Source organism: Lissotriton helveticus, chromosome 8 (genome assembly GCF_964261635.1).
Source record: "Lissotriton helveticus chromosome 8, aLisHel1.1, whole genome shotgun sequence".
NCBI lineage: Eukaryota > Metazoa > Chordata > Amphibia > Caudata > Salamandridae > Lissotriton > Lissotriton helveticus.
In genome coordinates, this window is record NC_136069.1 from 618,475,127 (window position 1) to 618,495,189 (window position 20,063).

General features: G+C 44.2%; 1 protein-coding gene across 5 annotated transcripts in view; it reads right to left on the bottom strand.

Annotated features, from left to right (window-relative positions):
- The window catches only part of MYCBP2 (MYC binding protein 2), a 1,909,483-nt gene that overhangs the window by 1,069,203 nt on the left and 820,217 nt on the right, over positions 1-20,063 (bottom strand). For all 5 annotated transcript variants that reach the window (XM_078657470.1, XM_078657469.1, XM_078657471.1 and 2 more), the window contains one exon: positions 17,132-17,357. In XM_078657470.1, the coding sequence (XP_078513596.1) occupies positions 17,132-17,357 (226 nt within the window). The remainder of the gene's footprint in view (positions 1-17,131; positions 17,358-20,063) is intronic.

The window sequence follows — 20,063 nt, forward strand, 5'->3', positions numbered from 1 at the left end:
GCAAGTGCGTGTAAGTGCATGTGTACACACCTGTGTGTGCGCGTGTATGCGTGCGTGTTTGTGTATGCGTGTATGCAAGTACCATGGCACACAGTCACTAAAGAGTATGTTTTTGTAAATATGGCATTCCAAATAGGCTTCGGGCGTGCTCTTGACAGTCACATAGTCCTTACAAGGAAAGAGTCTAGGTTATACCATTACAGTGCTTGTTTCTTGGTAAAAAGTGGGATAGAACACGGGCTCTCTAAAGAGAGGCTGGTCTGCCTGCGTTTGTGTAGACTGAATGCTATAAATAATGTTCGTGTTTTTAGAGAGCACTTGGCAAATACAACAGGTCTATGACTATGAGTCATTTGATTATGCAAGGCATGTAGTGTATCAATTTAAAAGGCCCCAAGGGATCTCATAATTGAGGCCTATGACATGCGTGCCAAGGCGGAACACCCAGCGCTGTTCTTTCTCGAAAAGGCCATTCTCACTCTGCAGTTGTTCTATCACTGTCCATTTGAGGTCAATGACAGTGTCCAGCCTCTAGAAAATGGGTAGCCATTTTTGTGGTGCTTTTTTTTGCAACGAACGTTGCTTTTGTGTTCACTTGGTTGTGTTTTTACATCTCGTGTGGTCATGCCTATATATTCTAGGCCACATGGACAAATGACCATGTAAACTACATTTTTGCTATTGCAATTAGTCAGTTTACGTTGGTCCCACTTGGTTCCGTTCCTGAATGTCAACTGCTTACTTTTCTTTGTCAGATGGCAACTGCTGCAGTTGCCACATGGAAAATGCCCTTGTATTCCATGTAGGGATGGTGTGGCTAGGTGGTTCTTGTTGGGACGTGTGTGGACAAGAATGTCCTTGAGATTACGCCCCCGTCTATGTGCAAACATGCGTTTTTCCAGGGTCAGATCTCCACATGTCAGTATGCGCCAGTGCTTGTTTACAATTTTGGAGACCTCATTTGAATGTGAGCTATATGTGGTTACACAAATCGGTCTTCTTTGTTCAGTCTGAGTTTTGACCTTATCCTCAAGGATTCCAGTCGGCTTGAAATGTGTGGTTGTTTTTAATGTGCCACCCTCATGGTAAATATTCAAGTCTAGAAAAACCAAGGAGTCTTTGGAGACCGTACTGGTAAATTTTAGGTAGGTGTTTTGTGTGTTCAACCATTCCATAAAGCTCTCTAGTGACAGTAGATCTCTTTGCCAGATGACGAAAACATCATCTATGTACCTCTTCCAGGCACATTAAAAACAACCACACATTTCAAGCCAACGGCCAGAAATTGCCTCCTGAGGTTTGACAGTTTCCACCCTCAACACCTCCGCGAAAATCGACCGTATGGCCAATTCTTGCACCTGCGGATAAACTGTACAGATGTAGCAATGTTCAAATCACAGGCAACTGATTTGAAAACTAAGTTACAGAACACACAGTACCTGGACCGGATTATCAATTCGGCCCTGAAAAGAGCACGAAACAACAACAGGGAGGCCCTCCTTGAGGATAAGGTCAAAACTCAGACTGAACAAAGAAGACCGATTTGTGTAACTACATATAGCTCACATTCAAATGAGGTCTCCAAAATTGTAAAGCACTGGCGCATACTGACATGTGGAGATCTGACCCTGGAAAAACCCATGTTTGCACATAGACGGAGGCGTAATCTCAAGGACATTCTTGTCCACACACGTCCCAACAAGAACCACCTAGCCACACCATCCCTACATGGAATACAAGGGCATTTTCCATGCGGCAACTGCAGCAGTTGCCATCTGACAAAGAAAAGTAAGCAGTTGACATTCAGGAACGGAACCAAGTGGGACCAACGTAAACTGACTAATTGCAATAGCAACAAGCATTTGCAATGCAATAGGTCTCGCATTAGGAAAGTTTGAGCTATTGGTATTGTAAATGACAAATATTTTATTTATGTGTTGGTTTTAAAAATAGCGAAATTAATAGCTTTGGCATTTACAATGCCAATATTTTTAACTTTCGCAAATGTGACACCTATAGCATTTGTAATGCAATATGTGTTGTATTAGGGCAGGCAGAGCGAACATCAAGTGATGTAAGATTATTGTACTAGGGCTAGAGGTGAGTAAGTGGATTGCCAACCATATCACTAACTATACACAGTAAGCTCATAAAACATTTTACATGTGTAAAAGTGATTTTAATACAGAAAGCATAATTCTTTAATTCCTTTAAAAATAGAGGAAACGGACTTCACACTGCTTGCTGCTTACGAACTAAATATGGAACAAACTTGGCAGTCCCTCAAATTGAGAATCATCTTTCATATTTGAAAAAATTACAACATGTATTATCTGTCTTTCCAAACATGTACAAACAACAAAAAAGGGAAACATTATTTTGGTCTATGTTCGCCCTAGTTCAACTCTCCACCTTACATTTGCTGAAGAAAAGGTTAAAATGAATTTGCCTTTTTGCTGCAGCAGTGCATTTATTTTTCTAATGTGGATGTAAGAGCACTTCCGGGTACCCAACTCCACGAAGAGCTTAAGTGCCGCATCATCAAGGATAGTACATGTTTGCAGTATAATAACCCTGCTAGACGAACAATTATTTTCCTTTCAGTAACGTGATAATGTTGTTGCTTTGCTGAACTCTGAGTTTTCCAAAGAGGCGAGCCGGCTCTGATTATGAGGCCTCATTGACTTCGAGCCCCCCTGTCCCTGGCCCACACGCTGCGGAGTGTTGGAGCATCGCAGGTGGCTGACCCTGGAGACGGACGCTGAAAGGCTGCCAGCTGAAGGCAGCCCAGGCACAGCTGGAGCAGGGCGACACATCCGCAAGTAGCCGCGGATTAAATGGGGTATGAATTCTGAACACGGAGGCCCTGCCTGTGGCATGCCGAACAGGTCACCCTGAGTAGAACAAGTCAGATCAATAGGACATCCTTTCGATGTAGCATTACAACCTTTTTTAAAACATTAACAATTCTATTATACGCTCGAATCACAGTTATCGAACAAAAACGGTTAGTTTAAAAAAATCTGACAATTATATGCGATAATGAAACATAAGAAAAAAACGAATGTAAAGCTAATTAAACTGCATACTAATTTTATAGAAAAGAATTAGGATAGTTTGCGTTAGTGCTTAAATCCGGACTTTAAAACTATACCAGCTGAGAGGAGAGGCGGCCCGCTGTGACCGCGGCGGCTGGGACAGTGCACGCACAGCTAGTAGCCAGAAGGAGGCGTGCTCGCGACAGTCTGGGGAGCGCGCGCACACGTTCCAGGCAGCCACAGAGGCCTGGCGCGCACGGCCTCCCTGTGCCGTGTTGCGCGTCGTGGGTCTCGCCCCCTTTTCCTCTTCTGTTTCGAAGACTCCGCTCCTGGTAGTGCCCCCCGCCCAGTGTGTGCACCGCGGGGCCTGTTTCCTACGCTGGGGGCCTGCAACCGCCGCTCCTTGCGATGTTAGACGGCCGGAGTACGAGGAGGAAGAGGCGAAAGTTCCGCTGACCGCTCCGGCGCATAACCAGTAAGTACCGATTCGGGGGTATGGCAGATCTCCCGGTGCATGGGGCGGGTGTGTGTGTGTGTGTGTGCGTGTGCAGGGGGGTAGGGGCGGCGGCGTGTGTATGCGTGCGTGTGTGTGTGTGCGTGTCTGTATGTGTGTGTGTGCAGGAAGGGGGGGTGGGGGGCCGGCAGCGTGTGTATGTGTGCGCGCGCCTGTGTGTGTGTGTGTTTTAGGGCAATAAAATGCAAGAGACGCAAGGGGAGGAAATGCGTAGAGTTAGTGTGAAAATGGCCAAGTGTGAAAGGAACTTGTCTGCTAAATGTCAATAGAAACGAAAGCACAAAGGTGAACTATAGCATGGAAGCAGTTTCGTTTCTTAAAAGCGATTCAGTTACTGAGAAATATACACACGTTTTTGTAAAATCGAAACAAAACGTTTTGTGGTTATGTTTGTGTCATGCTCATTATTTGAAAAGGCAAAGATGTGATCATTATTTTATAAAATATCAGTAGTTGTTGAAATTGCATTTTTAATTAAATGGAGTCTCAAAATATTATGCATATGCACTTTCAAATTTACAATGCGCATGAATGTGTTTACATATGGTCTCAGGCTTTCATGAGCACTCGTCTGACCTACATTGTGCATTTAGTCATTATGTTTAATGTAGTAATACTGCTAGTATTGCAAATCGTTGTTATGTTTGTGTTATTTTCATTGTTTTTCATTGTTTATAAAGGCAAGGATGTCATCGTTATTTGCTAAAATATCATTACCTGCTGAAAACGCATTTTTACTTAAACAGAAGGCCTGAAAATATTATGCATACGCACTTTAAGCATTAGCAGGCGTATGAATGTGTTTAGACATAATGTTAAGCTTTTATTAGCACTTGCTTGAGCGTAAGCATGTTGTGCGTCCAGTGAGTATTCTCAACGTAGTAATATTGTTAGTATTGATTGTTTACAAGCATTACAATTCTAGCAGCTTGTAGTAACATTGCTAACGCTTACTGGACTCCGTCATGTAACCTAGACTCTTTCCTTGTAAGGACTATGTGACTGTCAAGAGCACGCCCGAAGCCTATTTGGAATGCCATATTTACAAAAACATACTCTTTAGTGACTGTGTGCCATGGTACTTGCATACACGCATACACAAACACGCACGCATACACGCGCACACACAGGTGTGTACACATGCACTTACACGCACTTGCTGGAGCTTAAAAAACACACATGCACACAAACACATGTATACACACGCAGTCACACGCACTCCTTGAAGCGTAAAGGCACGTTGTCCGTTCAGTCTATATTCTTTATTTTAGTAGTATTGCTTTTAAATGTTACGTACTATAATTCTAAAATGTTAATATGTAGCACAATGACTTTACGGTCGTACGATATAAAAATAAAAAACACCACACTTTTTTGCATGAGGCCACATTTGCATCCCAGACATGGCGGCGGCAAGTTAGCATTAGACGTATCTCTGCTACTTTTAGCACAGCTCTTACATAATAAAGAAGCCACCAAATTAGCATGTGACATCTGATAGTGGCTAACTCACAAAATATCACAGTCTTCAGCAGCTATTCACCATCACGCTGTTTTAAAGCATCCTGCAAACTTCCCCACTCTCGAGTAACTGGCTTCAAATGACACCATCTTTTAAAAGACAACCAATGTCTACGTTTGCATGGCGCCGGCTTCAGAATACAATACACAAACTAAAACTTCTCAGACAGCTAGTGGCAAAGTGCTTTCCATTTGCATGGCGCCAACTGGGTATGGCATAGCTTTTCAGCTGCACTTTAATCATGCTGTTTAAAGCGTTTTTCTGAGCATATTCGGCCGTATTAATTAAAAACCATAAACGCACTTACGCTCCCTAAAAATGCTGACTTAATATAAGGCGTACGTGAATATGAAAAACTTATCACACATACCATATTCCAAACATTGGCTAAGCATAATAGGCAAATAAGTGATCGTGAATGTTTGAAAATAATGATTGAAAGCCAGCTTTAAAAGTAATGCTCACAGCGAGCGTGTTAATTGAAACACAGCCTTCGAGAAACGAAACTGATGGAAGGCTATATATAGCTTTTAAAAATGCCAACTTCATTTGCGACGGTTATCAACCTTTAATTTAAACGTACCTTTTTAGTAAAAGCATGTCGGCAAATAAGTAATGGTGTTACTTGAAAGACGGCTTTGGAAATAATGATTCAAAGCCAGCTTTGGAAATAATGGTCACAGCGAGCGTGTTCATTGAAAGGCAGCCTTGGAAAAACAAAAGCAAAATAGGCAAACAAATAAATATTCGTGAATGTTTGGAAATAATGATTGAAAGCCAGCTTTAAAAATAATGCTCACAGTGAGTGTGTTAATTGAAAGACAGCCTTGGAGAAACGAAACTGATCAAAGGCTATAGCTTTTAAAAATGCCGACTTTGTTGGCGACTGGAATCAACCTTTAATTTAAACGTAGGTTTTCAGTGAAAACATGTCGCAAATAAGTAATCGTGTTAATTGAAAGGCAGCTTTGGAAATAATGATTCAAAGCCAGCTTTGGAAATAATGCTCACAGCGAGCGTGTTCATTGAAAGGCAGCCTTGGAAAAACGAAACTGATGAAAGCGAAACTGACACTGCACACACGGCAAGCAGCCAGCAGCGCGCTCCCGCGGTCAAAACTGACAATGAACAGGCACGCGTCTGACTCGTGTCTACATTCCCAAATACGGCTGACAATAGTTGTCGAGCAGACAGCAATCAATGCTTTCGTATTGAATGCAGGTCGAGCTCGACCTAAAAATGTAGTTTACATGGTCATTTGTATATGTGGCCTAGAATATATAGGCATGACCATACGAGCTGTAAAAACACGACTAAGTGAACACAAAAGCAACGTGCGTTGCAAAAAAAGCACCACAAAAATGGCTACCCATTTTCTAGAGGCTGGACACTGTCAATGACCTAAAATGGACCGTGATAGAACAACTGCTGAGTGAGAATGGCCTTTTCGAGAAAGAACAGCGCTGGGTGTTCCGCCTTGGCACGCATGTCATAGGCCTCAATGATGAGATCCCTTGGGGCCTTTTGAATTGATACACTACATGCCTTGCATAATCAAATTACTCATAGTCATAGACCTGTTGTATTTGCCAAGTGCTCTCTAAAAACACGAACATTATTTATAGCATTCAGTCTACACAAACGCAGGCAGACCAGCCTCTCTTTAGAGAGCCCGTGTTCTATCCCACTTTTTACCAAGAAACAAGCACTGTAATGGTATTAACTGTAATGGTATTAACTGTGTATGCGCATGCGCACTCTCCAATCTAACAACTTTGCCGAGTGACTCACTGTAAGATGAACATTATTTATAGCATTCATTCTACACACACGCGGGCAGACCAGCAGCTCTTTAGAGAGCATATTTTCTATCCTATCAAGACCTCTTTACCAAGAAACTAGTACTGTAATGGTATTAACTGTGTACGCGCATGCGCACTCTCCAATCCAACAGCTTACAGATCCCAACTGGCCTCTGAGCGCACGCGCTAGAAAGTAGCATCTCGCACCGACACGTGCGCCGGCAGGAGAGCAACGTCTCGTTCCAGCGCGTGTCCACTAGTTAGCGCAATCACAAGCAAAAACCGGACTACCCAAATATGGGCTGGCTACTATTTCCGGTAATTTACCAGGTTAATTAACTAACCAATAAAAGGGCGAGGCCCACGTACAGACACCGTACTCACAGCAGAGCCGCGTGCGTGGCAAGACGGAGCGAATCTCTCCTCCAGATCGAGAGTATGGTAGCGGTACCACAAAGGAGGTCTACCAACTACTATGTGAGTAATTTGGGATTCTAAAAATGCGTATTCCTTACAGGTAGCAGTTTGGCACGACAACCCCTACGTTAAGAGGCTCATGAGGCATTCCAGATGGTCTAAAAGCGTATGAACTAACCAACTTATCAGATAAAAAAAAACCTGATATAATGAGACAGAAACTGAATTATCCTTAACAAATAGAGCGTGTGTTTTATGTTTTTTGTATGTATGTGGTATTTTTTTTTACAGGGCACGACCTCACGGATAGTATGACACCATGTGTCTAGTGATAGCAGCCCACACTATATATAATTATATATATTATTACAGGTCACTGACCTTCCAAACTATGGGGAACGGATCACCAGACCACTGTTTTTTCCTTTCAGGTTTTGTAAGTGGCAGAAACCATTGACTTTCAAGTTGTAGTTACATTTAGCCTGCATTACATTGCACTTTTCTATAATTATCCCCAAAATTTATTTGTAAAGATACGTGAGTAGGATAGGGGATTTGTGCACCCCGTCCTGAAGGAGTTCACACTCCGAAACATGTCGACGCACACAGGAGGTAATGCACATTATATTGCATAAATACCTCCAACTTCACGTTTTTAGTAGTACCAGCCCGGGGGCCCATTAAAAAAAATGTTTTCCACCCCACGAGCCAGGTCCTTTTTAAACTTTACTATCACTCACTTGATAACCCCACCACTCACGCACATTGTAATTTTTGGAAACCCTCACATGCACCACACATAGATACAAAAGTAAGTGCTCCTGCATAGCGGTAGGTCGCAGCACGCCACATCCCGTAGAGGGGTGCGAAGACCCCAATGATGAAGCATGACACCAAGGGTCCTTTTGGTGTGTGAGGGGTATTTTACAAACACTGTGTGCTCCCTACCACTGTAGGGAACACACTCTATTCATAGTTGGATTCTTACTGTTTATGCATGTACTGATAGGGAGAACGAATCCAATAAACTCTCTCTCACTCCCCCTTTTTGTTACTTTTATGAAGTAAGAAGAGGACAGAGGCAAGAACTGCGGACTGATGTAGGAGTTTGACGCCAAACCCTTCCTGTCTGCTCCTGTCTGGACAATCCGACTCATCCGGCAGCTGTGCATCCTCCAAAAACCTCAGAGGGCCTTCAGCACTTCGCCAAGCCATCAGCAACTCCCTTGAAATGGAGGAGCCACTTCCCAGCAAACTGCAGGCACCAACTGCAATGTCCAGTTCACCGTTCTGCTGACTACCAGGTCTACCAACGCAGCAGCCGCAGCAGCCACTTAGGAAGAGGTCAGATCCATCTCCCCACCAAGTGAGAATAGAACAGGATCAACCGGGGCTGCCCTGCAACAATATCAGCAGTACTGGACCCCTTGCAGCAACCAAAGCTTGTTTAAGTCCAATCCAGACTCCACCACCGCAAAGACCAAGCAGCCGACGAGGGATGTCGACACCGCAAAGGCCAGCACCGAGTGCGCACCTGAGCTCCACAGCCCGAGACCACGACAACCTACAGTGCTCACCTGCTCCCAGGACCACCATGAACAGGGCCCGCAACCCACCCCCACGCTGGAAGCTTCCGAACTTGTCTACAAGTCCCCGTTTGGAGCCTGGTTCTAGGTGCCCGCCCATTTTCCTACAGTGTTGCTCGCAAGGTTACCAACCCGTCCAGCACCCAGACACTACAGGGCATATACACTAGAACTGCTGGTGGTACTTTGGACCTTGACCCCCGAATTACCTTAAGGGGACCCCTGAGATTCTTTCTCGACTGGAAAGCACTGCTATGCAAAAACGCATTTGTGTGAAGATTTTTAATTTCCTGCAAAAACTGATAAAAATTGAAAAGTACTTACCCAATTACGAAGATCTTGGTGTTAAAATAATGTAAAAATATTAATTTTTTCTAAAATTGGTTTTGAGTTTCTTCTTGAGTGTGGGCCTCATTTATTGATTCTGTGTCTTCAACAAATGCATTAACACTACTCTCTGATGAGCTTAAACTGCCCGCCCACACTACCACAAAAGAGAGCATTTGGGATAATTAATTGAAGCCCTGTAAGCCAATAAGGGTTGTCTGGAATTTCTACATTCCTTGTTTTGGTATACTACATAAAAAGCCAGTTTCCTACAGACAGTATAGCAATGGGTTATCAAGAGCACTATCCAATTGGCAATTGTAGCTTTGCAGTCGCACAGGAAACATGACTGCATTCCAAAGTTACAAATGGCTGGTAGATAGTATTTCCATGTCTTTTTAAAGGTGAAAGTTCTGAGTGTGCCTTGTATCAGGGTTCTGAAGAGCCTAATCAATTGAGACGTTATGTGGAGGTGAAAAGAGTGTCTGAAGAACAATCTCCCTTAAATGAAATTCTGACAGAACCTTTGGAACAAAGGTATAAAAAGTCAAGCAAATATGTCCTGGGTGAAAACAGGGAATGAATCTAATGCGTAAAAGTATTATAGCTTGCATATGCAGCTGTACGATGATGGTTTCCACATAAATTGTCTTTCATGAAGAAGCCTCTTGTCGCATAAGATCACTGGCTCAAAAGGTTTTCACTTCAACATTCGTATGACTGGTTAAAGCTTCAAAAAGTGCCATATTGGTAGAAACTGATACAACAGGCCCATCAGATGTCTTTTAATGGCCATTTTGGCAAGGGCTCTCAGATCCTGTAGTTCAAGGGCACAAGCTAAGTCAACCTGCACCAGTTTCAACCAGATGATGCTTTTCTCCAGTGCCCAATTGCAGTATCCTAGCATTTTCTTCTTCTAGAGAGAGCTCTGCTAGAGGGTTGCATTGTAGCAGCTAGGATGTTCAAGTCCCTGATCAAAGACTTAGGTGTGTGAAAGTTAGCTCCTTGTAAATCATAAGCACAAGCTGGGTATCGGTACGAGGACTGCAGCATTTTCCTCCCTCAAACCACCAGGCGGCCCTAAATGCGACGGGTAGATGGGGTTCTTCTGAAGCAGATGAAACCATGAGAGAGCAACTAAAGTAAAAAGAACCCTCAATCTTCAGGACTCTCAGGAGTAAAGGGCACATATTTATGAATGTTCCGTTCATCTAACACGGACCATCCCATAAAAGACCAGGCCCTTTGACCTTCCATGAAATTACCTATTTACCCATAAACTCAAACAAGTGGTGTAGTTGAGTATGGATGGATAACCCCCGGATCCCAAAGATGGTGTTGATGGATTTGATTGCAGATTTCTCACTTTTCTAACAAGTTAAAACATCTGCACAGGCTATCTTCTTTGAAGTAATCAATCATGGAATGCAGGAGACCAGGAGGAACATGCCATATCAAGTGACTAGTGTGTTCCTATGAATTTACAACCAACGCTATGGCAAGTGGGTGTTTCTTTCTATCCTCACAGAGAGTAGGACTTTGGCTTTGTGGATCATCAGCTTTGTGGATCACCACCTCTTTGGATTTCACCACTGCGAGAAAGGATTGAAAGCGAGAAAGATTGGTGTTAGCTCCAATGTGTTAATGCACAGCAGTCTGCTTTGTCCCACAGGCCAATGACTCAGAGTTCACTGTAACTAGCCTTTCAACACATACTCTTTTGGGTCAGTTGGAACAGTAAGCTGTGTATGGACTGACCAGTGATCTTGGGAGTGCTTGCTCATAGTTACAGGGATGGAACCATGAACTGGGGAGCTGGCTGCCCAGCAGTTGGTCCTAGTGTGCTTCCAGAAGAGGCATCAGGGAATGCATATGTAACTTGGCTTCATGTACCATCCTTTTGCAGGATTACAGTAAACCCCAAATCCCTCTGAAATGATCATAGAGGCATAATCCTATTGCTTACTATTCAACTTCTGGTTCATGGTCATAATCTTTCAAGAGAAGTAAAGGCCTATGCCTGGTCGGAGTCCAGAAGTGCCTGATTAAATGAAGACCCATGGAGGGCACTGAGGAGAATTTGTGGGAAGTGCACTAAGAACCCAAGATTAAATTGAGTCCCGAGTGGTAGGCCTGAATCTGGCTCCTCCACAGAAATTCCTTGGTTGAAAAATTGTTTACGCTGTCACTAGGTGTAAGAAAGTGGCTCTATATATACTGAACCAAAGTAAGGTACAGTGTGTATAGAGTCCCCAGTCTCCAGAGGTATTACAGAGGTTAAAGTCAGATATGACCTCACTCTCTAAAGTGGTAGCATGATCGAGCAGTAAGGCAGTATCAGAGGACAGTGTAAAGCACTTGTTATACACACTCAGTCAGCAAAAGGTTTCACACACTCAAGAACTGAACTCTAGGCCAATTGTTTTTATATCAAAAGATATAGTTTTATTTTAGAACCAACAGGTATCAAAATATACTTTTCTCAATATGATTGACTTTAGGTAATTACTTTGCAGAAAGGCAATAGACTTTGCAAGTACAATAGCTACAGTGGTTGCAATAGGCAACACAATTCTAAACACCATTTAACATGGAGCTCAATGAGTTTTTCTACATAAATGCAGTTTATTACTTTAAGGATTACTTTTCTAACCACAGGACTGGATCCTGGATTCAGTCCCAGGACCTAAGCCGTAAACAGTTAAGTAAAAGCGTTTTGGTTACAGTTGTGATTTTTAAAGAATATAAATGTATTTTCAAAGTTTACACTTAGAAACTTTTCAATGAAAACCATGCAATGTTATCCTATGGGAGGAAATACAAGTCACAGGTAAAGTAGGTTCTTGTTACTTTTGTAATCCAGTACTGGACTCCTAAGTTCAGCACTGGGACCTCTACCTAAGACAGGTAAGTAATTATGTTTTAGTATTAGGTACAATTTTTAAAGAATATTTGGAGTTTTCAAAAATCGACACTCAGAAGAAATTTCACCGAAAATCTGTCAATGATTCCATATGGAAGAAAATGCAGGTAACTGGTGAGTACAGTTAGGATTACTTTTGCGGTTCGGTACTGGCTTCTCTCCTGATCACAGGTGAGTATTTCGGAATTCGTTATTCGGCTGATTTTAGTTGAATATTTTAAAAGTTTCAAAACTCCACACTTAGAAGAAAGTTCAAGTGAAAACCAGTCAATGTTAACCTATGGAAGGAAAATGAGTTATCGGCTTGTAGGTAAGTACTCGACTGGTAGAGTTATGGTTCTGGGCATAGACTCAGGGGTCTCCCAGGGTCAGAAAGGTACAGTTGTTACACCCTCAGCAGCACAGAGGTAGCCGGGTGCAGAGAGAGTAGGCCCAATGCAATCCAATAAAATGTAGGGGGCCTTTGGTTGGTGGCTGCAAGCAAGCAGGCCACGCAGCTATGGGAGCTGAGCTCCTGGTCACTTACTCAGGGCAAGTGGGGAAGTAGAGTAGGGTAGTAGTTGCACTTCCAGCGGCACTCTGGCGGCTGGGTGCAGGGTGCTTTTGAGCCGTCGGGGGCTCAACGTTATCCAATGGGAAAGTTAAAAAGTGAACAAAACCTACAGGCTCGGGGGCGGAGATTCTTCAGGTGCGACTACCACTTCGAGAGGTAAGTTGGGATCTTGGAGAAGAGGTAGGTAGCTGAAAGGAGGGCACAGGGGGCCGTGGGGTGCCGGGTGCAGGGCTGTCTTTTGGCATCGGAAAATCTTACCCTCAGCTGGTCACGGTTGGAGGGGTCCCTGGTTCTGAGGCTGCAGGCGTCGTCGAGGAGGGTCTTTGGGCACTGGACTTCAGGTCCCAGTCGCCGGGGGGACGTCCTCGTGGTCTTGGGTCACTCAGTCACAGGCCGGGCTTGGCGGGTGCAGAGTGGGCTGGATTCGCGGTTCCCGGCTGGCACCAGGGGTATTGCTGTTGGAGCAGAACCACTGCCCGTGGGAGTCCCAGTCTTTTGGAAGGTTCAAGGCAGGCAGGTCCTCCGGGGTTGTAGAGGTTGCTGTCCGCAGGAGACGCCAGTGTTTCACAGGAGAAGGATCAAAAGGCCTGTAGGGTTCTGGAGCCAAGTCAGTGGGCGTCGTCCATTTTGTTGGCAGCTGCGCGGCAGGTCTTCTTGGTCTTCTTGTTGTTGCAATCGGGATCTGAGGAAGGAAGGTTCATGCTGCCCCTAAATACTAAATTTAGGGGCCTTACCGGTAGGGCAAGGGCAGGGACCAATGGGTCCCTGTCCTGGGGTGGGTACACCCCGTAGCCTGCTCCTCTCCTGAGGGAGGGGGGCAGGAGCCTAGCTGTGATTGGGCAGCGCTCCCCATTTTCAAGATGGCCAGAGCCCGGGGTCGTGCTTCACCTCGCCTCTCCCACCTGATGGGTGAAGTTGGCACAGGCTGGCACCCCCCCCCTTCCTGACGAAGGGCTTCCCCCCAGTCTTCCTGCCGGAATGGGGGTCAGAACTGGTGGGGGCCAGTTGCGGAGTACAGCAAATGGTCTGGAGTAGCTCGCAAAGGCGGAACGCCTTTGAAGCTTCCCCCTGCCCAGTCTTCCTGCCAGAATGGGGGTCAGAACTGGTGGGGGCCAGTTGCTGAGTACAGCAAATGGTCTGGAGTAGCTCGCAAAGGCGGAACGCCTTTGAAGCTTCCCCCTGCCCATCCTGGAGGAGGAGGCGTGGCACCTCGTCACAGAATGTGCATTGTTGCAGGCCCAGGAAAGCGAGGGCTCTCCACCCAGGGGTCCAGCAACATGTCTGCTGTGTGGCAGCCTAGGCAGCCTCTCAGCCAAGACGTGGATTGCAGGTTGGGTTTCAGGGAGCATCTCTAAGATGCCATCTGTAGAGCATTTTACATTAAATCCCACAATGGCATCAGTGTGGGTTTAATGTGCTGAGAAGTTTGATATCAAACTTGTCAGTCTTCAGTGTAGCCATTATGGTGCTGTGGAGTTCGTAATGACAACCTCCCAGCACCATATACTCTTAATGGTATAACTGCACTTACAGTGCCCAGGAATGGCCCTGGGTACTGTAAGGGCACAGGGCTCATGCACCTGTGCCCACACCACTGGCATAGGGCCCCCAGCTAGAGGGGTGGCTGATGTATGCCAGGGCAGTGTGTTTGTGGGCATGGCCCACAGGGATGTGTGCCATGTCGACTCTGTTTAGTTCTGTACTTAGACACTCAACCTGCCAAGGCAGTGTGTCGGTGCCAGGGTACAGGGCCCCTAAGGGTGGCACAATAAGTGCTGCAGCCCTTAGGGGTCTCCTCTGGTCACCTGGGTACCTAGGGTACCATTTACTAGGGGCTGGCAGGTGGCCAGAGAGGCCAATTGGGTTTTAGTTTCAACACAGTTTTAGGGAAGAAACACAGGCCCTGGGCACCTGGTTGGCAGGAGCCCACGGCACACTCAGTCAAAGCACATCAGCAATTCAGCAAAAAGTGGGGGCATACCAATGCAAGAAAGACGGCACTTTCTCACACTAGGGCCAGCATATTAGAAAAGGCAGCACTGTGACCACATGACAGTGTCCTGTCTTTTAAGTTCTAGTCTCCCAATCGAGCATTTCCTTTTTCCACTTTCCCATCTTTCCTTTTGAACAATTACGAAGCATCTTGCACACGACATGCAGTACCTATGAAATCACCTATAAGGAAAATGTTACTTATTATGTAAGCTTCTGTTTGTGGCATGTAGTGCAGTAGATTCACACGTTCTACAACTCCTGCCATCTAGTGTTGTTTTTCCACACAAATTTCCATGCAAATGTAGCATAGAAAGCAAAAGAAAATGACCATGCTAGAGAACAAAAATGAAAGGCATCTTGCAACAACCTGAGTCTTTTGGTGAGGAGGGTGGGCGCACGTGAATGTACAGTATTACATGCTACAAACATAGTTACAAAGTAAGCAACATTTTCTGGTTGTGGTGTGTAATTGTAGACACATATGCTCTGCATAGATTGTTAATCAGTTCTTCTATAAGCAGTGGCTAGCTGGAGGCTGTTGTAGAGCAGCACAGTTTGGCCACCATTGGCTTTTGACATGCTAAGACATCCACACAGTAATGTTTAGTGAATGTGGGTGGAGTGGACCAAGTAGCAGCTATGGGAACGTTAACAAGGAAAGCTATGGAGGCCCCCTTTTTGAAGGTAGAGTCGGGCCTGGGTGGGGCATGCAATTGCCGCTTAGCTTTGGCATAACCAGGCTGAATGCATTGACCAGTCACCTGTCTATGCCAGATTCAGAGAGAGCATGGCCTTTCTATGATTCAGAGAATGAAACAAAGAGCTGCTGCTTTTGGCGAAAGAGTTTTGTTCTGGTAATGCAATACATGATGACACTCCGGATGTCTAATGTGTGAGGGACTTTCTCTGTCATGGAATTTGGGTGAGGAAAGAACACCTGGAGTTCTATGGTTTGGTTAATTTAAGTTAATATACCACCTTAGGCAGAAATTCTGGATTGTTACTAAGGACAACTATCACTAGGCACCTGATAGAATGGTTCCTGGGAGGTAAGAGCTTGAAGCTCACTTAAACACCTGAGAGAGGTATAGCTACCAAGAAGTACATCTTCCAGGAAAATAACTGCAGGGGGCACGAATGAAGGTGTTCAAAAGGAGGGCACGTGAGTCATGTTAGAACAATGTTGAGGTCCCAAACAGGAAACTGATGTACTCGGGAGGAATGACTCATTTGAGTCCTTCCATGAATGCCTTGATGACTAGGACTCTAGTGCGTTCCCTATTCTGAAGGTAAGCTGCAACTGCAGGTAAGTAAAGATGGGCAGACGTGTAGGTAAGGCCTGACTTCTGCAGATGAAGCAGGCAGTAGACTATGTCTTGGACTGTTTGCTTGAGAGGGTCAATGTGATTATGGAGGCAGCAGTGGACACATCTTTCAGATTTAGTTGCACAATAAGCCCTCCCTTGAGGATGGTCATGCATGCAGGTGGAAGATTGAGGTAGCCAAATTCTAGGACTTCAGGTGCCAAATCGCTAGATTGAGCTGCTTGGGTCTCGGGTGCCTGACTGAGAAGGTCTGGCATGTTGGGCAGTTTCTCATGGGGCACTAGGGACAAGTTGAGAAGGGTGGTGAACCCGTGAGAACGAGGGATGTTTGCTGTCTCTGAACCATGAATGGATGGAGTTGGATTGGTGGAAAAGTGTAGGCAAATATCCCTGACCGGTTCATCCATAGGTCATAGCCTATGGAATCTGGGTGTGGGGTCCTGGAGAGGAGCGGTCATGTTGTCTGTCGGGATAAGGACCACCTTGTGTTGAATGAGACAGAAAATGGCTTTGAGAGCTAAGTGAATGGCCAGTAGATCCAGGTAGTTGAAGTGGAACCTCAGTTGTTGCAGTGTCCATGTACCTTGAATTGTCAAGTCCTGTAAATACGCATCTATGGCGGCCTGGGAGTGTGCCAAGCACTGTTGCTCGCTTGCAATCTATCGGCCTGTCATCCAAGTAAGGGAACATGTGGATGCCGGTCCTCCTGAGATGAGCTAAAGACACACAATTGATGGACGGAATGCAGAACAAATCAAAACATTCACCCCCAGTCAAGCGATCTGGGTTAAATCCATCATTCTTTTGCTCACCATGCCAAAAAGAAAGTAAAAGCTTGGAAAACTCTCACAGCAGGCAATGCGTGTTGCTCAATCACGAAAAGAAAAGAAGAGGGAGGGGAGCGCATACAGATGCATGGACAAAATCTTCAAACATGCATGCGTGCTCTGGGTCCCCTTTAAGGACATTCAATCTGAATGAAAAAAGATGAGAATTTACAAAAACAAATCTGAAAGAGGACGCATTATCCTAAAAATTAAGAGCTCACAAAAAATGTTTTACTGATTTTAACTACATAATCAATTGGCAAGCACAATGGAATAAAAAGTGTGCTTCACTCAGACTTTACCAGGTAAAATAAGTATCATCGTTGGCCATCCAGCAAATCCAGAGAATTTCTTCAACTCGATCCATGAATTCAGACTTTCATGTACAGGAGAATGCTTTGGTCCAAACCCTGCGCCCTGAATCATCCGGACAGGAATCATCAAGCGCAGAACATCTTCAGGTTGTGCTGTGCCACACTGAGAGTCAAACTCTATTGAGATCCACCTCACACATTCTGGAAAGGAGACCTGAAAAAATGGAGGAACATTCTGGGATTTATTTTGTTTTGGTTACTTAAAACACATTGTAACTTCTGATCTTTAACTTTAAAGATCACAGATTTATTTACATAAACCGCTGAGTTCAATATTCCCAAACAAAATAACAAAAAGTAGTTGGCATTCAGTAACAACAAATGTGTGAGCATTCACATTTCACTGCTGCTGGTATTTATTATGTTTGCATGGTCAACTTGAATAAAAAGTTAAAATGATAAAATAACAAGTTCTTGATTAAGAGTTGGGTGATAAGTGAAATATATTCAGATTTTTGGAGGAACTGCTTACTCCAGAGAACATTTCTGCAGTGGAGTTTCCTTCACAAGAGATAAAATATAGTGGAGGGTTTTGTTTTTAATTTAGAACTTTCTCCAGAAACTGTAGACATTTCCATGACTACATAAATCTAAATCAGGTCCTGTGACAAATGTTTAGGAGAATGGTAATTCTACACCTCCTAACAGCAAACAAAGCTTTGTAAATCTTGCCGTCTGAGTCAATTTATTTTGGGAATGGAGATTCTTTTTCATGTGATGCTTATCCTCCCACCCAAACCAAATATACTCATGAAAGCTCAACCTTAGGGACACAGGCTATTTTTCTCACTTAAAACAATTTTAATGGATATATGTTACTCTGCCAACAGCAGTTCACTACTCCAATGATTAAAGACTGCCAGAAAAGTGACAGTTGAACGATATCAGAGCGGTGATAGTGGACTGAGGCATTTCAATGAGAAAGTTCATATTTAAACTAAGAATGTCCTCGAAACCTTTCTCTTGTGTATTCCCTTTGTAAGAGGTGCCTGTCAGACGTCAACCAGTAGGAGCAGAGCAAGCAATGTTAAAAAAAGCTTAAAGAACAGGACAGTTTGAACACAATGAAGTCTCTTAAGTATGCAGCTTAGCACCCAAAAGTTACAATAAAACTACATTAATAAATAAAGCTATATTACAGAAGGGGAGTTTTGCTTACATATGTTGTCAAAACAACTTTAGGGAGCAATATGTAAAAGACAAAAGAATCACTGACAAAATCAACAGGGCTTTTAATTATAAGGGAAATGGCTTTTTCATTGACTGACAGATTTGTGGAGAGAAGAGATGACAGAGTGGGTGAATGCAAGATTGGGCAATAGTTGGAAGAATGGATCAATGAACAGGTGCAACGAGTGAATGAAAGTGCATGAATGTGTGAATGGATGAATAATAAAGATGAATGAAAGGGGAAGTTGAGGAGTAAATTATGGATGGACAAATTGGATTTATATGAATGTTTGCATATGGTTCAAGCCAGGTCTTCGATCAATGGTATATGTGAATAGATGCTCACAATGAGGCAATAACTGTCACTGTGGTGGAATCCAGGACCAGCATCATGCAAGGGGTGGACAAAATCATGCCATGCATGACCACAAAATGCACAGAATTAGCACCTTTTCTCATTCATTTCTTCACTTCATCATGCACTGTGGCTACATCCATCATAAACTCATTAGACATCCTTCTTCTGACTTGAAAGCTCAACATATTCATCTCCAATGAGTACACAGAGTATGCAACAATCATCTATATGCTTGTTAATGCATGCTTAGCATGGCCAGTTTACACGTTTTTCTTTTTATGTAAGCTTCCCATTCAGTGCTCACTGTAAACATCAATTATCCATCCACTAAAGAAATTGTTGAGGCGGAAGCTGAGATTGGGAGATTGGAGGAGGAATTGGAGCAAGGGGTGACACAAGCTAAATTGCAAGTTTTGAGCCTAAAACAACATGATTATAACTCATTAGTCACTGATAGGGCCAGAGCTCTCGACAGGGAACAGAAAGAAAGGCTCTATGATCTTGGAGATAAGGCAGGGAAGCTAATTGCTTGGCTGGACAAGAAATAAAGTGCCGGGCGCGTTGTCCTAGAACTAGTTACGGACAAAAGAGAGTTGCTCACGGACCCCCAGAGTATAGTAGATAGCTTTGGAAAATATTTTCAGACTGTTTATGCCTCGGTCTCGGATCGGAGGAGGACTCCCATTTATTACTTCGTGATATACGGCTTCCTTGTTTGTCTCAATAGGATATTGATTTTATGGATAGTCCCCTGACTGCTGATGAAATAGCTCAAGCTATCCGCTCTTTGAACTCAGGCAATGCGCTGGGACCTAACGGACTCCCAATTGAACTTTACAAACTCAGATCAGATAGACTAGCCCATTACCTTAAAGGTATGTTTGTTGAGGCCCGGGAGAAGGGAATCTTGCCTAGGGACCAGAGAGTGGCGTCAGTGGTGGTAATCCATAAGGAAGGTAAGCCCAAAAATAAGTGCGCCTCGTATAAACCTATTTCTTTATTAAATGCGGATCCCAAAATATTGGCCAAGATCCTTGCAAATAGATTGATAAAAGTGATTAGTGGGTTGATCCACACAGACCAATCAGGATTTATCCCCGATAGAAATACTGCCTTGAATTTAAGACGGTTAAATGGCGTGATAGCCAGAGCTCACACATTGCAGGAACCAGCTGTTATAGCTTCCCTTGATGCAACAATGGCCTTTGATACTGTTGAATGGGCTGTCCTGGCTAAATTTGGATTCGGACCTGAATTTATTGGTTGGGTGCGGTTATTATACGCTGAGCCTCTCGACCAGGTAGTGGTTAATGGACGAGTCTCGGCACCCTT